This window comes from Sapajus apella, unplaced genomic scaffold (genome assembly GCF_009761245.1).
Source record: "Sapajus apella isolate SASKATOON/1434 unplaced genomic scaffold, GSC_monkey_1.0 scaffold23, whole genome shotgun sequence".
Classification (NCBI taxonomy): domain Eukaryota; kingdom Metazoa; phylum Chordata; class Mammalia; order Primates; family Cebidae; genus Sapajus; species Sapajus apella.
In genome coordinates, this window is record NW_022436963.1 from 8,148,119 (window position 1) to 8,170,240 (window position 22,122).

General features: G+C 41.9%; 1 protein-coding gene across 7 annotated transcripts in view; it reads right to left on the reverse strand.

The window, feature by feature from the left end:
* ARHGEF3 (Rho guanine nucleotide exchange factor 3) overlaps positions 1–22,122 on the reverse strand; it is a 290,282-nt gene that overhangs the window by 30,501 nt on the left and 237,659 nt on the right. For 5 of the 7 annotated variants that reach the window (XM_032290250.1, XM_032290249.1, XM_032290253.1 and 2 more), the window contains one exon: positions 16,077–16,184. In XM_032290250.1, the coding sequence (XP_032146141.1) occupies positions 16,077–16,184 (108 nt within the window). Of the gene's footprint in view, positions 1–16,076; positions 16,185–17,364; positions 19,293–22,122 lie in introns of those variants that run through there. The other 2 variants (XM_032290252.1, XM_032290255.1) reach the window with 2 other exon arrangements.

Here is a 22,122-nt window from a genome sequence, read left to right on the forward strand (position 1 = left end):
TGAGTAGCTGGGATTACAGGCACGTGCCACCATGCGCAGCTAATGTTTTGTATTTTTAGTAGAGATGGGGTTTCACCATGTTGACCAGGATGGTCTCGATCTCTTGACCTCGTGATCCACCCGCCTTGGCCTCCCAAAGTGCTGGGATTACAGGCTTGAGCCACCGCGCCCGGCCCGGTCACCTGCTCTTAACTATAAACTTCCTGAGGTCAGGAACTGAGTCTGCATATGACATATGAGCCTTCATCACAAAAGCATTCTAAGGCAGTTCCAATTACTTTGAGATTCAACAATAAAATTCCAGAAAGTAAAGAAATTTTTAAAAAGAACTACTCAACATAAGGGCATTGTTAAGAAAGATATAATTGGCGGGGTGCAGTGGCTCACACCTGTAATCCCAGTACTTTGGGAGGCTGAGGTGGGTGGATCACCTGAGGTCAGGAGTTTGAGACCAGCCTGGCTAACATGGGGAAACCCCATCTCTACTAAAAGTATAAAAATTAGCCGGGTGTGGTAGCAAGCACCTGTAATCCCAGCTACTCAGGAGGCTAAGACAGAATTGCTTGAACGTGGAAGGCAGAGGTTGCAGTGAGCCGAGATCATGCCACTGCACTCCAGCCTGGGAAATAAGAGCAAGACTCCTTCTTAAAAAAACAAGTTATAATTACCTGCTGGATCTAATATTATCTAGTCACTAAGACAATTCAGAGATAATTTAAAATGTAAAAATCCCTTCTATGTAGGCTAAAAGGATTAAAAATCTATATGTGAACATTTTATAAGTATGCAAAAAATACACATAATCAAAGACATAAAGAGATCACAAAACTGTACTGTTTTTTCATGTTAACATTATGGGTGATTTCTGTACTACTTTATAAATTTTTATGTCTGAAGAAAAATAAGGCTGGGCATGTTGGCTCATGCCTGTAATCCTAGCACTTTGGAAGGCTGAGGCAGGCGGATCACCTGAGGTCAGGAGTTCAAGACCAGCCTGAACAACATGGTGAAATCCTGTCTCTACTAAGAATACAAAAAAATTAGCTGGGCGTGATGGTGGATGCCTGTAATTCCAACTACTTGGGAGGCTGAGGCAGGAGAATTGCTTGAACCCAGGAGACAGACGTTGTAGTAAGATGAGATTGTGCCACTGTACTCTAGCCTGGGCGACAGAGCGAGACTCCATCTTAAAAAAAAAAAAAAAAAGAAAGAAAAGAAAAGAAAAAATGAGGCTGGGCTTGGTGGCTCATGCTTGTAATCCCAGCTCTTTGGGAAGCCAACGCAGGTGGATCACTTGAGCTGAGGAGTTTGAAATCAGCCTGAGCAACAAATCAAGACCTTTGTTTCAGTTTTAAATTTTTAGAAATATATAGATACATATAAGAATAAATGAAAAATGTAAAAAGAAACTTCCAAAGAGCTTCAGGGTATTGCTACAACTTTCTGGAAGCAGGAAACTTCCTCTATTTGCAAGTAGCAACACAAGCCCCTTAGGCTGGCAAAAGCACCGGGGAGCTCCTGTGCTCACCAATGAGCTCATGATGGCTGGACCAGCCCTATGTAGATCAAGAAAGTGCTTGCACCAAATACACAGTTCACTAATGGGATCTTGCAAATCCTTGTGATCTCTTAAAAACAGTCCCTTGTACAGTAACCAGCAACTAAATGCATGCAGATCCCCAGCACTCCAAATCAATTAGCCACAAGCATTAAAAGGTCAAAACAAGCCCAGTGAGTCATTAAGTAACTTGCTCAACCCAGTTTGCAGTTCTGATGGCAGCTGGGTTGAGAATTAAAGAGCAGAAAGAAAGGAAAATACAAAGAAAGAAAATTCAAAATGAAAGTTTCCACTTTCACTTGAGAGAATCAACCTCCTACCCTGTTATATTTTCAGTCTTTGGCCAACTTTAAACTCCCCCTACCAATTTGAAAATAATGTATGCTAATTTTAAATTTTCATATATTACAAAATTGTATAAAATTAAGTACAAATGCCCTCATTTCTTCAAGTCTGTCTCCTAGAAATAACAACTATTAAGTTTGTTCTATCTAGCTATTTCCAAATTTTTTCTGTGTGTTTGCTAATATTCATAGAAAACTGAATGCTTTCTCTTTCTACTTGACAATACCTTGAGGTGAAATTCATATAACTCAATTACTTTTGTTTGTTGTTGTTTTTTTTTTTAAGAGATGGGTCTTGCTCTGTTGCCCATGCTGGAGTGCAGTGGTGCAATCATAGCTCACTGTAATCTCAAACTCCTGGGCTCAAGTGATCCTCCCACCTCAGCCTCTTGAGTAGCTGAGACTATAGGCAAGTTCCACCACTAAGCAAGTGCCTGGCTAATTTTTTTGTTTTTAATTTTTTAGGCATGGGGTCTTGCTGTGTTGCCCAGGTTGGTCTTGAGCTTCTGATCTCAAGAGATCCTCCTGCCTCAGCCTCCCAAGCTGCTGGGATTACAGGTATGAGCCACTGTGCCCAGCCTATAATTAACCATTTTTTAAGTGAACAATTCAATGCTATTTAGTATATTCACAAGGTTGTACAACTACCACCTCTATCTAGTTCCAAAACATTTCCATTACCTCAAATTCATTTATTCTTTTTAATGGCTGCTGAGTTAGTATCCCATAGTCTGGACAGGCCTATTGATTTAATCAACTGATGAGCATTAAAATTGTTTCCAGTGTCTGGCTATTATAAAAAGTGCCTCAGTGAACATGCTTTGTATATTTGTGCTGATACTTCCAAAAGGCAGGAATTCCTTAAGTGGAATTCCTTGGTCTAAGAACTATAAACATTTTAATGTTTGAGATGTGTCGCCAAGTTGACCTCCAAACAGGCTATTCAACTTTATATTCCTCAGACAGGTACATGATAGTACACTTTGGTCACACTCTCATCAACAAGGTATTATTATCAATCTGATAGGTTAAACAGCTATACCTTAATTTCAGTTTTGTGTTTTGAAGGTAAGATTGAGGATATTTTAATTAATTTGTTAAAAAATTTCCCAGAGAGTTGGAGATTGTCTTCTGTTGTGGCATGGGAAAAAAAGAGAGCTCTATCATTGTTTTGTGTTTCTCTAGTGACTGCTGGGCTCGGGGTGCTATGGGGGATATCACAGAGGGTCTTTTAGCACTTCTGATTTCTTCCCTCTGATTCTGACAACCATCCTGCAAGTTGGGGGTTTATTCCATTCTACTGAGGAGGAAATTGAGGTTGAGGGAAGCTAAGATTCAAAACCAGATCTGTTTGGTTCCAATAGAGCCTGAGCTCTTTCTACTATGGGGACTGCCTCTACTGTTTACATGCAAGACATACATTGTGGGGAAATTTCAATGAGATGGAATCCAGCTCCTGCCTTCTAGGAATGTAAATCTACTTAAGGAGACAGAGAATGCATTTTGCTTGGTTTTAGGAATAATGGTTGATCTCTGACCAAATTTCAAATTTACACCTTTAATTAGGTTGGATTAAAAGAAACATTTCTTCCTGCTCCACTCAGAAGGGACCTGGATGTTGAAAGGAAGAATCCCAAAGGAGGAATAAAGAATGCCAACCATTTGTCCAGGTGAGGTTGCTCATACCTGTAATTCCAGCACTTTGGGAGGCTGAGATGGGAGGATTACCAGAGGCCAGGAGTTTGATACCAGTCTGGGCAACATAGCAAGACCCTGTCTCTACAAATAATAATAAAAGAATGCCAAATCAGTGTGTAGTCAGCAGCCAGCTGGCCCTGGGGAAAAGGGGTAGCAACTGGGCTGGTCTGGGGACAGCACCTAGGTGATGGGCAGGTATTCACAACAGCACTGACCACATACCATGAGCACCCCTGTACCAGTTATCAGTACCACTGGGAAAAACTATATGAGAGAACTAGAGTTAAAGGAGGGACAGGTGACTACTACTAGAAGAAAACTCCAAGAGGATGCCTCTTGAGAGAAAACATCCCTACCAGCATCCCTGCCACTGTCCATCCACACATCCTCTACCCGTCTCTATTTTTCTCTATATTCAACATGTGCTATACTTATAGGTTTGTTTCTTTCATGTCTATTTCCTTCCAATAGAAGGTAAACTCCTTGAAGGCAGGGATATCTACCTGCTCTATTCACTGATGGATTCATTAGCAACTGACACATAGTAAGACCTCAACAACTTTTGCTTAATGATTAAATGTTATGCTTGCTATGTGCTGGGCACTGTGAGGGGAGCTTTAGAGCCCTGCTTTACCTGAGAGGTAAGGATTCTGCCTCTATTTACAGATGAAGAAACTAGAGGCTCAGAGAAGGTGACACTTTGCTGAAGGTCACACAGCTAATCAATGGGTGCTTTATTATTTAAAACATGGTGGTAAGGTGACTGTCAGAATGACAATCCCAGTCTGGTCTATTTTAGGCTAAACCTCACAATATTTAACCAATATCCTACCTACCCTACTTGCCCTAGGATAAGATTCATAGTGTGGTGGGGTACACATGCCCAAATAAATGAATTGCAGGTTACTTCTTGGTGTGTAGAGAGTTTTTCAACTTGGCCACCACAACATTTTGGACTAGAAATTCTTTATTGTGGGAGGCTCTCTGTGCATTGTAGGACATTTAGCCCCGTCTTTGGCCTCTAACCACTAGATTCCAGCAGTACATCCAGCCCAGTTATGACAACCAAAACACGCCCAGACATTGCCAAATGTTCCTAGGGTGAGAAACACCGGTCCACGGTAACTAAAAGAGGCCCGCCTCAAAGTGGGGGACCTGGCCTTGGGCGGGACCACATAAAAACAGAAGCACGTACATAGATCTCCCTGGGTGTGGGGATGCTGGGACTGGAGTGAAAAATATTCCAGAATAAGCAAGAGTTTCCATGAGGGAATCAGCCTACCAAATGGGTCAAAAACTGAAATCTCATAATTGCTGGCAGCTAAAACAACAATGACCATAACAGAGATAATGCAGATTTAGGAAATGGATGCTCATGTTTATGCCTGAGCTGGGTATGTGGAAAAGATGCTACAAATGCAAAGGGGACTGTCTGTTGGGGGCTGGGATGTGCACTTTACATGTGTCAGAGGAAATGTAAACCCAGCAGGTAGACATAATGGGACAGGTCTGATTTGTTAATGCCGCCAGTTCAGCGGGGTACTCCCTTGCCCTTTTCCAAAAACAGTTTTCCACAGCCACAGATAACATGCTCCAATAAAGTATTCAAGCCAAGGAAATTCTCCAGGCTTACCTTCCTGACCATATTGCTATTTTGTAGCAGATGGTTTATTATCAAGGATTGGAGGCTGGGATGGGACTGTAAGAGGAAAACACTTTCCTATGTTGCCATTGCAGTAGGTTAACCCAAAATGTATAGCAATAATGGCCAGGACAAGAAAATGTTCTCCAACAGCATCCTGGAGGGGTCTCCTACGAGGCTCCATTACAGAAATTAATGTTAAGTGAGAAGTAACACTTCCCAGCTATGTGGTCTCTGCCACATTTGACCCTCATGCTCATCCTATGAGAGGCATTGGGCAGGTTCTTGTATTTTTCCCTTTTTAATAGGTGAGAAATTTGAGTAGCAGAGGGGTAAGTGACTGACACGAGGTAAGTGCTGGAATAGGAACAGAGTGCTATTGTTTGACTCCAAAACATGGATTTGGGTGAAGAATGCAGGTTTTGGAGTAAAACAGGCATGGCCTCAGGTCTACTCAATGGCTGAGAGACCTTTCATCTCTCTCGGTCTCAGTTTCCTCATCTCTAAAAGGTGCATAATAGCAAGTACCTCACAATGTTGTAGTAGGATTATATAAGATAAAGTACATGAGAGGCTTGGCCAAGTCCCCAGTACTCGGTCAGCAGGAATGGTAGTTACCTATCATTGTCATACCACAGACTGCACTGCCACCATTATGCTTGTTGATACATGCTTCGATTCATTAGCAAACAGCAGACATATCTCTCTGAACTACCTGGACAAATGGTTCCTAGAGGGACTTCCATTAGGACAACTCCTAGGGAGAGGAAGGCCCTCAGCAGGACAGTGTTGTTTATAAAAGATCTGGAAACAGCCTAAAATGTTCTATAAGAGAGATTAAACAAATTACACTGCAACAATAAACAATTGTTTCTTAAACAGTTGTTAAGCAACATTCTTTTTGAGAAAACCTTAATGATAAGGTGAGAACCTCACATGCAGTGTTAAGAAAAGAAAGATCCCAATTTGAAATACAACAAAACGTTAACAGGGGTTACATCCCCTGGAGGGTGGGACTATGGATAATTTTTGTTTTATTTTTAAAATTGTATTGATTTTTAATTTTTTGATTTTTTTTTTTTTTGTAAAACAGGGTCTTACTATATTGCCCGGGCTAGTCTTGAACTTCTGGCCTCAAGCAATCCTCGTCTCAGCCTCACAAAGTGATGAAATTACAGGTGTGAGCCACTGCACTTGGCTGATTTTCATTTGCATTTTTTAATTCTCTACATTTATTTTCCAGCTTTAATGAAGAAATATTAACTGAGAAACTAATATTAACTAAGAAACACAGTCAGTTGATGAACATGAAAGACAATGAACACTGAGTTACAAATGGCACAATACAAAACCACATATTTAGAATCTGATTCAGATTGATGCACATTATAACCATGGTAAAAGGGCACCCAATTAATTCATAATCAATAAATGTCAAGCCTCAAAGACCCGGGACAACAAGAAACCCTTCTGTAGCTGGGAGATATTCTGAGTAGAATGAATGAAAAGCTGAAGAAAATATTTGGCTTAGGTGTAGAGAAAATATCATACCATTTGCATAGTACAAGCCAAAAATTAGGAAGGCTTCCAGAGGCTTGGGGCAGCAGCCCAACCATCTTCACTGGGCACCATAAAATGGCTTTTGCATGAGAATGTTAATGACAAAATAGTCCATGAACTGAAATGGTAATGATGACTCTCCCTGACGCAGAAGGCGAACAGCAGTGAGGTGGGATGCTCCAACTCAAAAGTCTGGTGATTATTTTAAAATCCTGGCAAACTGCAAGCTTTATTATGACCAAACTTGGACTTTTCGTGATAAGTCTACAGCAGGAGAGGCACTCTGAACACCCTACAGAATCCCAGCTCCAGCACTTACTAGCTTTGTGACCTTGGGCACAATTTTCAACCTTCAGATCTCTCCCCATAAGTGGTGAATTCTATCTTGCAGAGTTTTAGAGGAGATGATAGAAGGCCATGAACACAAGGTACTTTGTGCAGAACCTGGTTCATCATAGATACTACACTAATGAGAGTTATTATTAAATAAAAAATGACACGCTTTAAATTACAACAGTCAACTTTTTTTTTTTTTGGAGACAGCTTTTTGCTTTGTTGCCCAGGGTGCAGTGCAGTGGCGTGATCCCAGCTCACTGCAGCCTCCCCCTCTCGGGTTCATGCAATTCTCGTGCCTCAGCCTCCTGAGTAGCTGGAATTACAGGTATCCACCACCACGCCCAGCTGATCTTTTTGTCTTTTAGTAGAGACAGGGTTTCACCATTTTGCCCAGGCTAGTGTTGAACTCCTGAGCTCAGGCAATCCACCTCTCTTGGCCTCCCAAAGTGCTAGGGTTATAGGAGTGAGCCATGCGCCCAGCTGCATAGTCAACTATTTACAATGGCTTCTAGGAACAGTAAAGAACAGTAATATTCTACTACTCCAGGAATAGTAAAGAACAGCAGAGAATCAGGAGTTCCTCTTGAGGTGGACCACAGGTCACTTCTGAGCTATACTCTCCAAGCTTGTCCAACCTACCTTATTCTGTTGTTGTTGTTTTATTTCTGTTTCTTTTATTTTAGGCTTTTAGCAGCCTAAAGCCATGGTTTCTAGTTTCTGTTTCTAGTGATAAGCAGAAAAGAGGAATAGGGAAGGGGCTTTACTGGCCCAACCAGAAAAAGAAACTAAGAACCCATGCCTGCATTATCTCCCTTGGATACCCAGTACAAGACAGTCTGGTTTCTGGTTGCTTTCCCTAACACACATGTGCCACCCACCCCCAAGCTCATCTCCATGTCAGCTAAATAAGTTAGTTATAGAAAATTTATGACCTTGGACCAAGGGACAAAGTTTGAGGTTGTTAGTGAAGGAAATCATGGTTGCCAGACATGGAAATCAGCACATATGCTTGGATAATCTTACTTATTATTTCTTACATCTAGATGGTATCAGTCTTCCCATATTCCCTTATCAAGCCTGAAATGCTTTCTCCCTTTCATCCTTATCATCTGTGAGCCATTCTAGGCCATCCCAAATCCCTCCACCCTTGCTAGGCAGTCCTTCCTTGATGACCCTTCAGGCCATTACTAAGCTGTCTCTCTGTGGAAGATTTTATCATAGAAGATTTTCTAATCTTACTCATTTTTATCTGGTTGCAAAGGTAATACATAATTATTTTAAAAATTCTAGTACAGTAGAAATATATAATGAAGAAAAATCAATAGTTCTATCTCATTTATTTATTTTCTATTCACTTGTAATTCTTACATACTGGGGAAAAAAGGAGAACAAAAACTAAAAGAACTGCAAAAGTATCTTATAATTGTATTCCTAAGAGACAACAGGAAAAAAAAGAGTTTGACGTTTCTGCTTTTTTCCCTATTCATATACTAATACGGTGTATATTATTAATTGGGACAGTGGTTTTGAACTTCCCAACTTTCTTCCCCTACTTGCTAATATATCTTAGACAACTTTTACCAAGTAGAACTTTTACAGTTCTCCAGAGCAGGACTACCTTTTTGTATTGACTATCTCCCCATTAAGTCTTGGTAGAATAAATAACACAGTAGATCCAAAGAACATTAATGGAGACCACTAATTTATCATATATTCATGCTGCATCTGGGTTAAATAAAATAATTCCCTGATCTAAGGGCCAGAGGATGGGGCAACGAGAGGCTGCGGTTGCCAGAAATCCTTCTTTGCCATAGCAATCCCCCCTGAAGGGACCACAACTTGGGGAGGGGACATATTCTATTATGAAGTAGCCCAGCTGAAGGAGATGGGCAGGGCCCCATCACTAGGCTGCACCCACTGCCAGTCCCCGGAGAGAGCTTAGGAGCATCAGTGGCTGCCTTTTTTAATCATAACAGTGATAATAATATCAACTACCAATTTTTGAGCACATCCTAAGTAATGTGGGTATTAGGCACTGTGGGTACAGAGATAAGAAACCACCTTGACTTGCATGGAAAACCCAAGGGGCCCCTGGGAACTGCTATCTTGAAAGATATCACAGCAAAGAGGATAGCTGTGGCAACAAAGGAGAAATGTAAGAAGTCTAGATTTATATGTGAAAACAGAGAAGCAATTCTATCCAAAACTGACACACATTAAGAACAAAAGCCTTGCTATATCATTGGCCTTTAGTATTTACACCCTTTGACCAGAATTCCACTTCTAGGAATATAATCAAAGGAAATAAATACAGACATACACATGATCAGGATGTAGAAAGCACCATTATCTATAATGATGAAAAAATGGAAACAAATGTTCAACAATAGCAAAGCAATTAACTAAACTGTACATTCTTTTGCTGAAATGCTATATGAGTCCATTAAGAATCACGTCTGTGGCGAGGCTCATGCCTGTAATCCCATCACTTTGGGAGGCCAAGGTGGTAGGAATGTTTGAGGCCAGGGGTTTGAGACCAGCCTGGGTAACACAGTGAGATTTTTGTCTCTATTAAAAAAAAAAAAAAAAAATCAAGTCTTTGAAAAATACTTAACAACATGAAAAATATTCTTCTATTGTAGAGTTATTTTATACTGTTAAGACCAAAGGAAATTAAAAAAATAGCATATACAGTATGATAGTGATTTTGTTTTAAAAATGCACATGCAAGTATAGTAAAAGGTAAGATTGCCTGAATGTGTGCCAAAATATCAATGGAAGTTTTTTGGTGATGGGAAGCGGGATTACAAGTGACTTTTGCTCTCTTTTCTGTGCTTCACTGTATTTTTCAATATTTATGTATTTATTTTGCAGAGACCTCTATACTCTGTTGCCCAGGCTAGAGTGCAGAGGCATGATCTTGGCTCACTGCAACCTCCACCTCCTGGGTTCAAGTAATTCTACCACCTCAGCCTCCCAAGTAGCTGGGATGACAGGTATGTGCCACTATGCCCAGCTAATTTTTGTGTTTTTTGGTAGAGATTTAAGGTTTCACCATGGTGGCCAGGCTGGTCTCAAACTCCTGACCTCAAGTGATCCTCCTGCCTCAGCCTCCCAAAATGCTGGAATTATAGGTGTGAGCTGTGACCACGCCCAGACCCAGCCTCAATTTGTTTTGTTTTGTTTTTTTTTTGAGACAGGGTCTTGCTCTGTTGTCCAGGCTGAAGTGCAGTAGCATGATCTTGGCTTACTGTGACCTCTGCCTCCTGGGCTCAAGCAATTTTGCCTGCCTCAGCCTCCCGAGTAGGTGGGATTACAGGTGCACGCCACCACGCCCGGCTAATTGTTTTGTATTTTTAGTAGAGATGGGGTTTTGCCATATTGGCCAGGCTGGTCTCGAACTACTGACCTCTGGTGATCCACTCACCTCGGCCTCCCAAAGTGCTGGGATTATAGGTGTGAGCCACTGTGCCCGGCCTCAATATTTAAATGATGTTATATAATCAGAAAAGAAAGCACAATAGAAGGTAGTTTAATAAAAATAGGACAAATCCACTCAAAAAACGTTTAACAGGCTGGGTGTGGTGGCTCATGCCTGTAATCCAAGCACTTTGGAGGCCAAGGCGGGCGAATTGCCTGAGGTCGGGAGTTCAAGACCATCCTGACCAACATGGTGAAACCTCGTCTTTTTAAACAAACAAACAAACAAACAAAAGTTTAACATAGAGTAATATAAAAATATTCACAGCCTAAGTATGTCTTAATAGGAAACTGGTTATGTAAAATAAATTGGAATAATATATACTTAGTCCATAAAGAAAATATTTTCCAAGAGTAACTGTGACATACTACTCCCCCTAAGCTGATAAAAACTCCTTATCCAGCCAAATGACAAAGGGAGGAGGAAAATAGACAGAATAAAACACACTAAGCAAAACGCAAAAAAAAAAAAAAAAAAAAAAAAAGGACAAAATCCAAAGCAAAAAGCATTAAAGGAAATAAACAGGAATATTTAAACCTAATAAAAGGTGCAACTCCCCCAGGAGGCTGTAGTGGTGACAAATATGAACATTTGTGCACCTAACTGCATAGCCTGGAAATGTGTGAGGCCGAGACTGACAGAGATGCAAGAGAAACTGATCATCTGCAGTCACTGTGGGAGGCTTTAAGCTAAAAGTGAGCAGATCACCCAGAGATAAGGCCAAATAGACTGCGAGGAACCCAAAATTAGGCTCACAGTATGTGAGCTCTGTATCCATGCCTATAATAGTGCTAGAGGGAAATTATTAAAATATTAATGGATTGTTCTGGAGTTGGAAGACTATACGTGTTCTTTTCTCTTTCTACTTTTCTGCATTTTTCCATAATGGACATTCACTTTTACGATGGAAAAGAAAAAAGTTCATGTCTAAAGAGAATGAGGGGCTACATCATAGCGTCATGTATACAACATTCCATAACATGTGCTGAACTGACTCATCTAGATGAGTCCACCAGCCGTGCACAGCTGTGGACAGGGAGAGGCAGGGCTCAGTGAGTGACTGGCCAAAGGCGAGCTTGCCTTCCTCACTCCACACCAGAGGAGCACATGAGGGCCCCTTTCAGAGCTGGGCCAAATTTTCCTCTCAGGCAGGCCAGGGAGGGGATTTATAGGCTCAGAGGGATCCAGACATCTGTGCTTGAGTCTACCGGCAGTGCTAACCTTCCTGGTGAGAAGCAGACAGAGCCCCGTGCAGTCGGGCTGTCCCTCCCCAACGTCCACAAATGCCGCCTTTGTGCTGAGGCCCAAGCCCCCAGCCCATATGGGCACAGGAAGCCAGAGAGAACAAATCCTGCAGTGTCTTGCTGCACTGTGGCTGCAAGGACCATTCACATGTGTGACTGGGGCTTTAACATTTTTGGAAGTGGCTGCCAGCCCAGAGCTCTCCTGATATCCTCATGGGCTAACCTGTGGTCTCCCGAGGAGCCAGCGGAAGGACTGCTAAGTGTTCCCGCATTGATTAAAGCACTGTGTTTGGGCTTAAATCATCTCTTCTATAATTAAAGGAATACAATCTGAGAGACATAAGTGAATATCCAAAGGGATCCATACATCTCTAAGGTATCAGAAGCCAGGGAAAAGGAATACTGCAACAGAGAACCAAGCTGCTCAATTACAGCCTGAGTCATTTTTGGAATAGAAAAGGTGTAAATAATACACACACAGGGGTAAGGAATGGATGGCTCCTGAGAGATTTTGGGCAGCCGATATACTCTTTGTTCTGTTTCTCTCTTATTGGAAAGGGAACCAAGACTTAAACAAAATGGGAGAGGATGTGAAGTGAGCCCAGTGAGCACCCCTATGAGGCCAGCTCTTCCCCCTCATCCTTACTGCTCTCAGGTCACATCAAATTAGTATTCAGCTGGGTGCAGTGGCTCACGCCTGTAATCCCAGCACTTTGGGAGGTTGAGGTAGCAGATCACCTAAGGTCACCACTTTGAGACCAGCCTGGCCAACATGGTGAAACCCCACCTCTACTAAAAATACAAAAATTAGGTATCATGGTGGGCACCTGTAATCCCAGCTACTTGGGAGGCTGAGGCAGGAGAATTGCTTGAACTCAGGAGGCAAAGGTTGCAGTGAAGTGAGATCATGCCACTGCACTGCAGCCTGGGTGACAGGGCAAGACTCCGTCTCAAAAATAAAATAAAAAAAAAAATAAATTAGCACCCTCTCTCATTCTAGCTGGTGAGGGAAACTATTATTGACATGCTAGGACTGGAAATAACGTCAGAGAAGTTGCACTGTGGGCATCAAGGTGAGTTACAGGAAGACATGTGGGGACAAGCTGGCATTCTCCATGCTTTGCAGATCATTCTGCAAACATGGCAGCTAGCTTTGCATATAACCTCAGGGACATATTTCCATTCACTGACTCCGCCGCAAGGACACACTCAAACATAAGCATATTGCTCAATTCTCTCCATATCTATGTATATTACCATTATGAATAACTCTTGTTTCTGCTGAGTTGTTTCTGGCCAATATATAAAGCTTAGAGTAAGCTATTTATCATGATATTTGAAAAAATTAAATTAAAAAATTATTTTGTACTTTGAGAGGCTGAGGCAGGTGGATCACTTTAGGTTAGGAGTTTGAGACCAGCCTGACCAGCATGGAGAAACCCCATCTCTACTAAAAATTCAAAAAAATTAGCCAAGTGTGGTGGCAGGTGCCTATAATCCCAGTTACTTGGGAGGCTGAGGCAGGAGAATCGCTTGAACCTGGGAGGTGGAGGTTACAGCGAGCTGAGGTCATGCCATTGCATTCCAGCCCGGGCAACAAGAACAAAACTCAGTTTCAAAAAACAAAAATTATTTTGCCAAAAAGAATCTTTGGGGTTTTAAAAACCAATTTCTACATGTCAGATCCTCTCTTGGGTCTGGCTTTCTCATCCTTGCTTGGCCTCAGTCTGCTGGATTTCAGACATGGCTTGATTTCTTTCTGTTCCAGTTCTCTAGGTCAATGCAAGTGTCCAAGGTGAGCAAATGTTTCCTGCATTGTTATCTGTGAAGGATCCCCAGAAACAGAAGAAAAGGAATTTTGCCTGGGAAGCCAAAAGGAAGATTTTGAAGATATGATAATGGATATTAAAGCAGCGAGGGCTGGGCTATAGCAGAAGGCACAGACTGTGCTCTTTGTAAGCCTGGGAGCACAAACACAAAAAGCCTACGGACCAGACAAGGCAATGACAGAGAGTAAAGGGCCAGGTGTTAGAAGGGCAATTGGGAGAGGTGGGAACATTTGTAGGTGACAGTTGGCTGGCTGCTTAGGTCTAGCTCATTACTGCCACATGGGATCACAGCATTGCAGCAAACCTACCAAAAGGTAATTCTATAATATCTGGAACGTAGCAATATGAGGGCAGGAAGAAGAGCCTGATGCATGATGAGGGCTCACTCAACAGTTATTAAATGAATGAGGACCTTCCCAGGCAGAGGGTGGACTGTCCTGTGATCCATAATGGGAAGAGACGGCTGGTAATGTAGAGGTCTCACAATCAAGGGAGGAAATAATTGCAGAGTGAACTTGAGGCACAGCCATTGAAATGGAGAGGAAAGGGTGAAATGTAGTAGACAGGCTAAAGAATTTTCAAAAAGCAGTACTCAGTGAAAGACCAGATGTGCAGGACTAGGGCGGTGATGAATCTTCCAGGGGATGCCTGCAATGAACTTGTCTAGAGGGCTGAAGGACTGGTCACAAGGGAGAGAAGGTAAACACATTCTTCCATTCTTCTTCACTAGTTTCAAAGCCCTTCATGTTACTCTCCCAGACAACCTTATTTTCTCTTTCCTCTGTTCTCCCACAAAAGGGATCAGGGGATTAACCAGGGATCCAGAGGCCCAAGCACTGAGAGAAACAGATGCAAATTAGGTGATGAGGTATTCATTCAGGGGAAACTGCAACAGAGTTAACAAAGATCAGGGCAGGGCAGGGGAAAATCACTGGAGAGGAAGGGCATCTACGGGAAAGTAGCAAGAACCACTTGGGCCATGTGAAGTCATGACGTATTGGCCGTATGGTAGGGAGGCAAGGACAGAAAGGGCTGAGGGAGCACCCCAAATAGTTCTCAAGTCATGGATTTTCACAGCATGAGGCAAAACTCGGGTTCTGGTCCCCAGTTTTCTTAAAGACTCGGAAAGCATAGATAAAAAATATTGCCAAGCAAAAGTATTCAGGACAAATACATGGCAGACTCAAGACTGCTGCTCAGCTAAACCAGGTGAGTCTTTCAATGGCATACTTTTTGTGGGCTTCAGTCTAAGATAAAATTTGTATAACGATCAAATTGGGTCCAAGGCCTTGGATAAATCTCAGTGTTCACTTTAAAAGATACACTTCATCAACAGTTTAAGAACAACTACAACTACTTGTTAACTAAAAAACTATTATAGTAGCTAATATTTACTACTTAGTTAACTAATTCAAAGATTAATGATTGCTAACTAAGGGCCAAAACATTATGCTAGGCCCTTTAAGTGCACTGTCTTGTAAATCTTTACAATGATTCCATGAAGGCTTGGTGGCATCACGGCAAATTTACCCATAAGGAATAATAAAAGCAAGATCTATCTATAGGACTAAGTATGGAAAAAATTTTAAAAATAAAAAAGTAAAAGCAAGACCTAGAGATGTTAAGTCACCTGCCCAAGGTGAGCCAAGGTTAGAACCAAGGTACTTCTACTCCGAGGTATGTAGGTCCTCATTCTAAGCCTAGGGTCAGCAAACATCTTATGTAAAGGGCCAGATGGTAAATATTTTTGGCTTTGTGGGCAACATGGTCTCTGTCACAACTACTCAATTATGCCATAGTAAAAAGCAGCTATAGACAATAAACAGATGGGCATGGCCATGTTCCAACCAAACTTTATTTATGGATACTGAAATTTGAATTTCATGTAGTTTTCACGTGTCATGGAACAGCACCATTCTTTCAATTTCCCCCCAAGAATTTGAAAAAGTAAAAATCAGGCTTAGCTTGCAAGCCATAAAAAAACAGGTGGTGAACTGGAGTTTCTCCACAAAATGCAGTTTGCTGACCCTGGTCAAAGCCACTAGGCTCTGTTGCCTGCCAGCTAACATCCTGTGCTGGTTTGAGCAGGAGGCCCATAGATATTTTAGGAAAAAATCCCATGAGAGTACATCTGGATGGGGCACATAACTGTGAAATACAATTGTGAGGAAAGGCCCAACTACAATAGCTCTGGCTTTGTATCACCTTTGACTGCAACTTAAAAACACCTTTCTTCCTCCAGGACCCCTCACTTGAGCTCTTCTATGGCAATAAGCACTGATTCAGGTCACTCTGAAACCAGAGGAAATTCTGGGTAGTATGGGGATGTTCCCTCCCGTACTCCATGATTTTCTGCGACCATAGGCCCTGTGTGCCCTTCTTACCTGCAGGGTTTGACCAAAGCGCTTTAACGGTGTGGCCTTCACAGGTGGGATGAGGTTTGCTAGTGACGTGACTCTTGAAAGGGGTTTGACCCGTTTATTACTAGGCTCCTATAGGGTTAAAAAAAAAAAAAAAAAAAGGTAAAATATCAAGGTCAATTGCAAAGACAACATAACTCCACCATAAAACTGTGTTCCACTCTATGAGGTGCTGGCTGTACACTGATCTATGGAGTATAAACCGTATCACATCTCACTCTGGCTGTACGGAGATGGCCTGGCTTAGGAGGCAGGGAAGGAGAAATGGCAGGCAGGGGATGTCAACAGAGGCAGCATCTGGGAGGACAGAAAAGGGGAAGGGATCTGCTCCTTATCCCTCACCCCCAGTTTCTGCCAGCTTTAAATTCAGAAGCTTCCACTTAGTAGAACTAGTCTCTCCATCCCTTTTGTAGAGAAAAGCAGCCTCTGATTTCTCACCCAATGACCTTGTCTTTTGTGGCTCTGGTTTCATCTTTTTAAAAGCCTTTTCCCCACCTTGCCTAAAGCCACTCTTATGCAATGGCTTCCCTAAAGCACCAAGATTGTTTTCTTAGTTCACTAAATTAAAAATATTTTTTTTTTTAAAAATAAGTTCTATTATTGGGCTCTTAAGAAAGCATCTTTGTATTTGCAGTATATTTGAAACACACATATTAATATTTATAAATTATAATCAGACAGCAAAAGAAAATGTATAGAGAAAAAGCCCTACATGGACATCGGTTTCTATACTATATATGGCCACAAGTTTTAAAAATAATCTCCATATAAACCATTATTTGTAAATCTGCAAGTTACTTCAAACCAGGTTGATAGATGGGAGGGAGCCTACCCATTCCAAGGACTTTGCAGACAAGAATTACATAAACAAAAACACAGGCTGGCTGGGAGGGGTGGCTCATGCCTGTAATCCCAGCACATGGGGAAGCCGAGGTGGGTGGATCATGAGGTCAGGAGTTCAAGACCAGCCTAGCCAGGATGGTGAAACCCCATCTCTACTAAAAACACAAAAATTAGCCAGGCGTTGTGGCAGTAGCCTGTAATCCCAGCTCCTCAGGAGGCTGAGGCAGAGAATTGCTTGAACTCAGGAGACGGAGGCTGCAGTGAGCCAAGATCGTGCCATGCACTCCAGCCTAGGTGACAGAGCGAGACTCCATCGCAACAAAACAAAACAAAACAAAACAAAAAACAGACTATGGGAAAAAGAATGAAGACAGACAAAACATTTTACAAAGACAAAGAGAACAGTTACCCTTGTCCTTCTAAGCTCCATATGACCTGTAGTAGATGCCGGACAGCACATGAAGACACCAAATTTTGACAGACAAAGCCAAAGTAGCCAATTGCGATGGCAAACCTCAATCATTTCCAGAGGGAGCCTCTAGGTATTCATCTTTCCTTTTCAGCCATTGCTTTCAAAGTTTCAAGGGTTAAGCCCGAACTTCAGATTCTCCAGAACATCTCTGCATCCCTGTTCTGAACATAGTAGATGCTTGAAAAAATCTTTCATGAATTTGGAATCCTGCTGAGAAACTCTCATGTCATTTTATGCCCTTGCCAGTCTCAGAAATCAAAAGCCTTCTTTGAAATAGACTGTCTCCAAGCTTTCCGGCATTTCCATATAAAAATTTAAAAACTAAAAAAAAAAAAAAAAATCAATACAATCCCACAATGTGGCCAGGAATGATTTCACGATTTCTCAAACCAAATATTTTTCCAAGACAGAGAATGCAACCAGCCTGCTGGGTACCTCTCCAGCTTCTTAGCGTGCTAAGCTGAACAGATAGCAGAAAACTCTCAGAACACTAGGAAGGCTCAGTTCCAAAATGCAGAGGATGAATCTCCCAAGATGAGAGCCATTCCATGAAAATGATTTAACTGCAGAAGGGAAAGATCTGACAGCTCTTCTGCTTCAGGTGACAATGCCCTTCAGGATGCTCCCTGTCCAGTGCCAGGCTCTTGAGCATTTGTGCCCAGAGGAGGGTTGAAAACATTTTTTTACGTCAGAGCTGCACCGTTGGCATATGGAATACACGCACACATACGTACGAGTGCACGCACACGCGCGCGCACACACACGCCACCTCTTAAGCATCCCCTGAATTTGTCTCAATGGCTCCTGCTTTGGGCTGAAAATGCCAGACTGGTGGCACAAACTGCATTATAGCAAGTGAGGCAACAAGGATTCCCTGAGGAAGCAGGACCTGGTCTCAAAGAATCCTGCTCACTGACTCTGAGTCTTTCTCTTTCACTCTCTTTTTTTTTATGGTTAAAGCTGATGGGTCACAGATTTTTGTAATCAGAATGCGGGGGTTGAAAGGCAAATGCCAACTGGGTTCTCTTGTTTTAAAAAGGGGCCAGAGAGCACTGCACACTTGGCAGGATGGGGGATGATCTAGCCGTGTTCCACTTGCTGTGTCATCTTTTCTAAGTTTCTGCTGACTTTGCTGTCCATTTTACATGACCCAGTCGGACAGGCATTTTCTGCACAGCTACAAGAAGTATGTACAACACAAATGCCAGCCTCTCTGCAGGTTGAGTGTAGTGCTGCTATGTGAGATTGTAATTAAAACTGATTTCCTAAGTCATTGCCGATTTGGATGTAAACATCAGGCTGCTCTCTGGCAACCTGACATTCCCAAGTAATGAAGAATTGAACCAGAAGCCGTTGCTGTGTGATTTAGTGCTATGATCCAGCAATGTAAGCAGGTGCAATTTCAAAACCAGAACACTTACAGGTTATTGGATCTATGGGGGAGGCTTTATGCCTAACCCACATGAGTAAAGTATGAATTATGGTGTTCTCCTTGAGGGTTTCTGAGAGAACAGGAGATTAAAAAAATTCCTGGCCTCATTTGATTTTTCTTTTCCATTTACTCAGTATGTCTCCAGCTACATTTTACTGCTGTCTAAAGAGAGCCCTCAGGGAAAATGTTTCCAGATTCTTGTTAAATAGCTCTACTGAAAACTAGCAAATGCAGATGCTTTCAGGCTTTACAGAGAGATAACAGAACACAACCTGCAGAGACGCTTCCTAGTCCAGCAACTCAGCTGCCAGACCAAGCTGGGCAAGGTTAATGCTAAACCCAGGAATAAAGTGTCTTGTTTCAAGTGCAGACACCACCCTCCACCACTTGATTTTAAAACAGGGCACTTTGGGAAGCCGAGGCAGACAGATTGCCTAAGCTTAGGAATTCGAGACCAACCTGGGCAACATGGTGAAACCCCATCTCTACTAAAATACAGAAAATTAGCCAGGCATGGCAGCATGTGCCTGTAGTCCCAGCTACTCCAGAGGCAGGAGAATTGCTTCAACTGAGGAGGCAGAGGTTACAGTGAGCCTGGGCGACGAAGGGAGACTCCATCTCAAAAAAAAAAAAAAAAAAAGATAGGGCAGGAGGGTATCTCACTAAAGTTTAAAAAAAAAGAAAAGAAAAAAAGGCACTGAGCATTCTGTATAGACAGTATTTTGTGAATAACAACAGTTTTGTTTCATCTTTTCCAGGTCTTATAACTTTTCGTTTCTCTTGTCTTATTGCACTGGCTAGAACCACCTGTATATATATTGCTGATTGCAAGCCTAGTGGGTATACGAGTTTAATGCTTGGTTCTAAAGTGGTTATTAATAAGATTTCATCATTAAATATTTGCTAAGAGCAGGGGAGATACACCCTTTATCAAGTAGAGAAAGTTCCTTTCTGTACCAACTTTGCTATAAATTTTTATCATGAATTGGCAGTGGCTTTTTATCAAATGTTTGTTCTTCATTTAGAGGACAAGGTAAAAAAAGGGAAGGGAAGAAAAGAAGGGAGGGGTGGAAAGAAGAAAAGGAGAGAATAAAGAAAGGCATACAGGTCATTTTTTCCATAAAGAAATTGATTTAGTAATTGAAAATATGTCTTGCATTTAATTACAAACAAAGGAGAATAAAACACTCCATGTGATTTTATTCTTAATATGAGTTTTTTTTTATTAAATGGATTTTGATATTCCTTTTCTAGGGGATACAATGATTTGTATTCTCTCCGCATTCTTCCCCTCAACGGGTAAAAGCCAAAGCAGATTGTATGCAATGTAAAAAAATTGACTATTGGATCAATATAATCTAGCATACTTTTTCATTCCTTCAAAAATAGTTCCATTGAAATAGACATGGCATATAGGAACTCCCCACTCATTTTCCCTGCACTTCCTTTTTGCAGCCAGAGTCGGGTGGGGAATAGCAGGAATATCAACCACATCATGTCTGTAGTTAGTTGCCCCTACTAAGCCTCAAACATGGTCCAGGAGAGGCTGGCAGAAGGACTCAGGCTGCTGTACTGCAGGGCAGTGTGGCTCTCAGCTGCTTTACAAATGGCCAGGAGCAAGAGACAGGTGAGAATTGATTGTGCTAGCAGACACTCTTGCCTGTGAGTTAATGGAGCCAAATAAAAAAACCTTTCAAATGTCTGGAAATTCCAGGAAAGCCTTTTCAGGGTTCTATCTGTGTGCCAGGCGGTGTGTGGAAACTGCACTCCCAAGGGTCGAGTTTAATCCACCCAGGAACCTTCTAGGTGGCTTTCATTGTCCTCAAGTTAAACAGGAAGTTACAATCTTACAGTGACTGAGAAACGCTAGCATAAACAATAATAATGAGCTAATCCTGGTAGCAGGAACTCAGCTCAGTGCTTTACATATAGTTGCAAAATTAATCCTACTCACATCCTTACAAAGTTAACTACTATTACGAAACTAAGGCATGCAGTACAGCAATTTGCTCAAAGCCATGCAGCTAAAACAAGGTGACCAGGATGTAAACACAGTCAGGCTGACTCCAGAGCCCATGCCCTACACCAGGGCCTGACTAACTTTTTCTGTAAGGGGCTACCCAGCCTCTGTCATGACTACTCATTTCTGCTGTCAAACACAAACAATCTGTAAATAAATGAATGTGGCTATATCCTATTAAACATTTATTTATGAACACTAAAATTTAAATTTCATAGTTTTCATGTCACAAAATATTCTTTGAGACAGAGTCTTGCTCTGTCACTCAGGCTGGTGGGCAGTGGCACGATCACAACTTACTACAGCCTCAACCTCCCGGGCTCAAGGGGATCCTTCCACCTCAGCCTCTCAAGAAGCTGGGGCTACAGGTGCTCACCACTATGCCTGGCCAAATTTTCAAAAATTTTTTAGAGAAGGGGTCTTGTCATGTTTCCCAGGCTGGTCTCAACCTCCTGGGCTCAAGCAATTCTCCCGCCTCAGCTTCCCAAAGTGCTGAGGGTTACAGGCATGAGCCACTATGCCCCACTTACAAAATATTATTCTTCTGATATTTTTCAATCATTACAACATGTAGGTGCTATTCTTAGCTTGAGGTCCATAAGAAGTCAGCTGTATTCAGTCTTCAGGCCGTAGTCTGCTGACTGTTGTTTGCTGACCGGTCATGTCCCTGGTCAGTGATTCTCAGCCTGAGATTTTCTACTGTAACATAACCCAACACAACACTCCCAGGCACTGCACTCCCCCATACGCACACCTAGTCATCGTCAGGCTCCAGTAGACGGCACAAGCTTGATCTGCATATTCTCCCTGCAGCTGGACATGTAGGGTCCTCCCTGATAAGCAGGGGAAACACTTGACTTACTTTTCATGTGAGTAAACCCTATTTTATTGCATTTTATTCTCTTAACTTTCTAAACACAATGTCAACTTCCCTTGACCATTTTAATATATATATGAACTAAGGACATAAAAAATGGCATGATGCGTGGGATCTACTTCAAAATAATGACATTGGAGAAAGAGGAAAACAGGACTGGTCACAGGTTGGTAGTTGTAAAAGCTAGGTGCTGGACACAGGTACAGACAAAATACATGTCAAATGGTACATATATTTAGTACATGGCTTCCTATGGTACATGTCAAAAAGTTCTTTTCTTTAATGGACACAAAATTGTTTTCCAAGTGTGCCAGTGAATGCTGAACTGGCGTAGACCAGTGCCATCTGTGATTAAAAAAAAAAAAA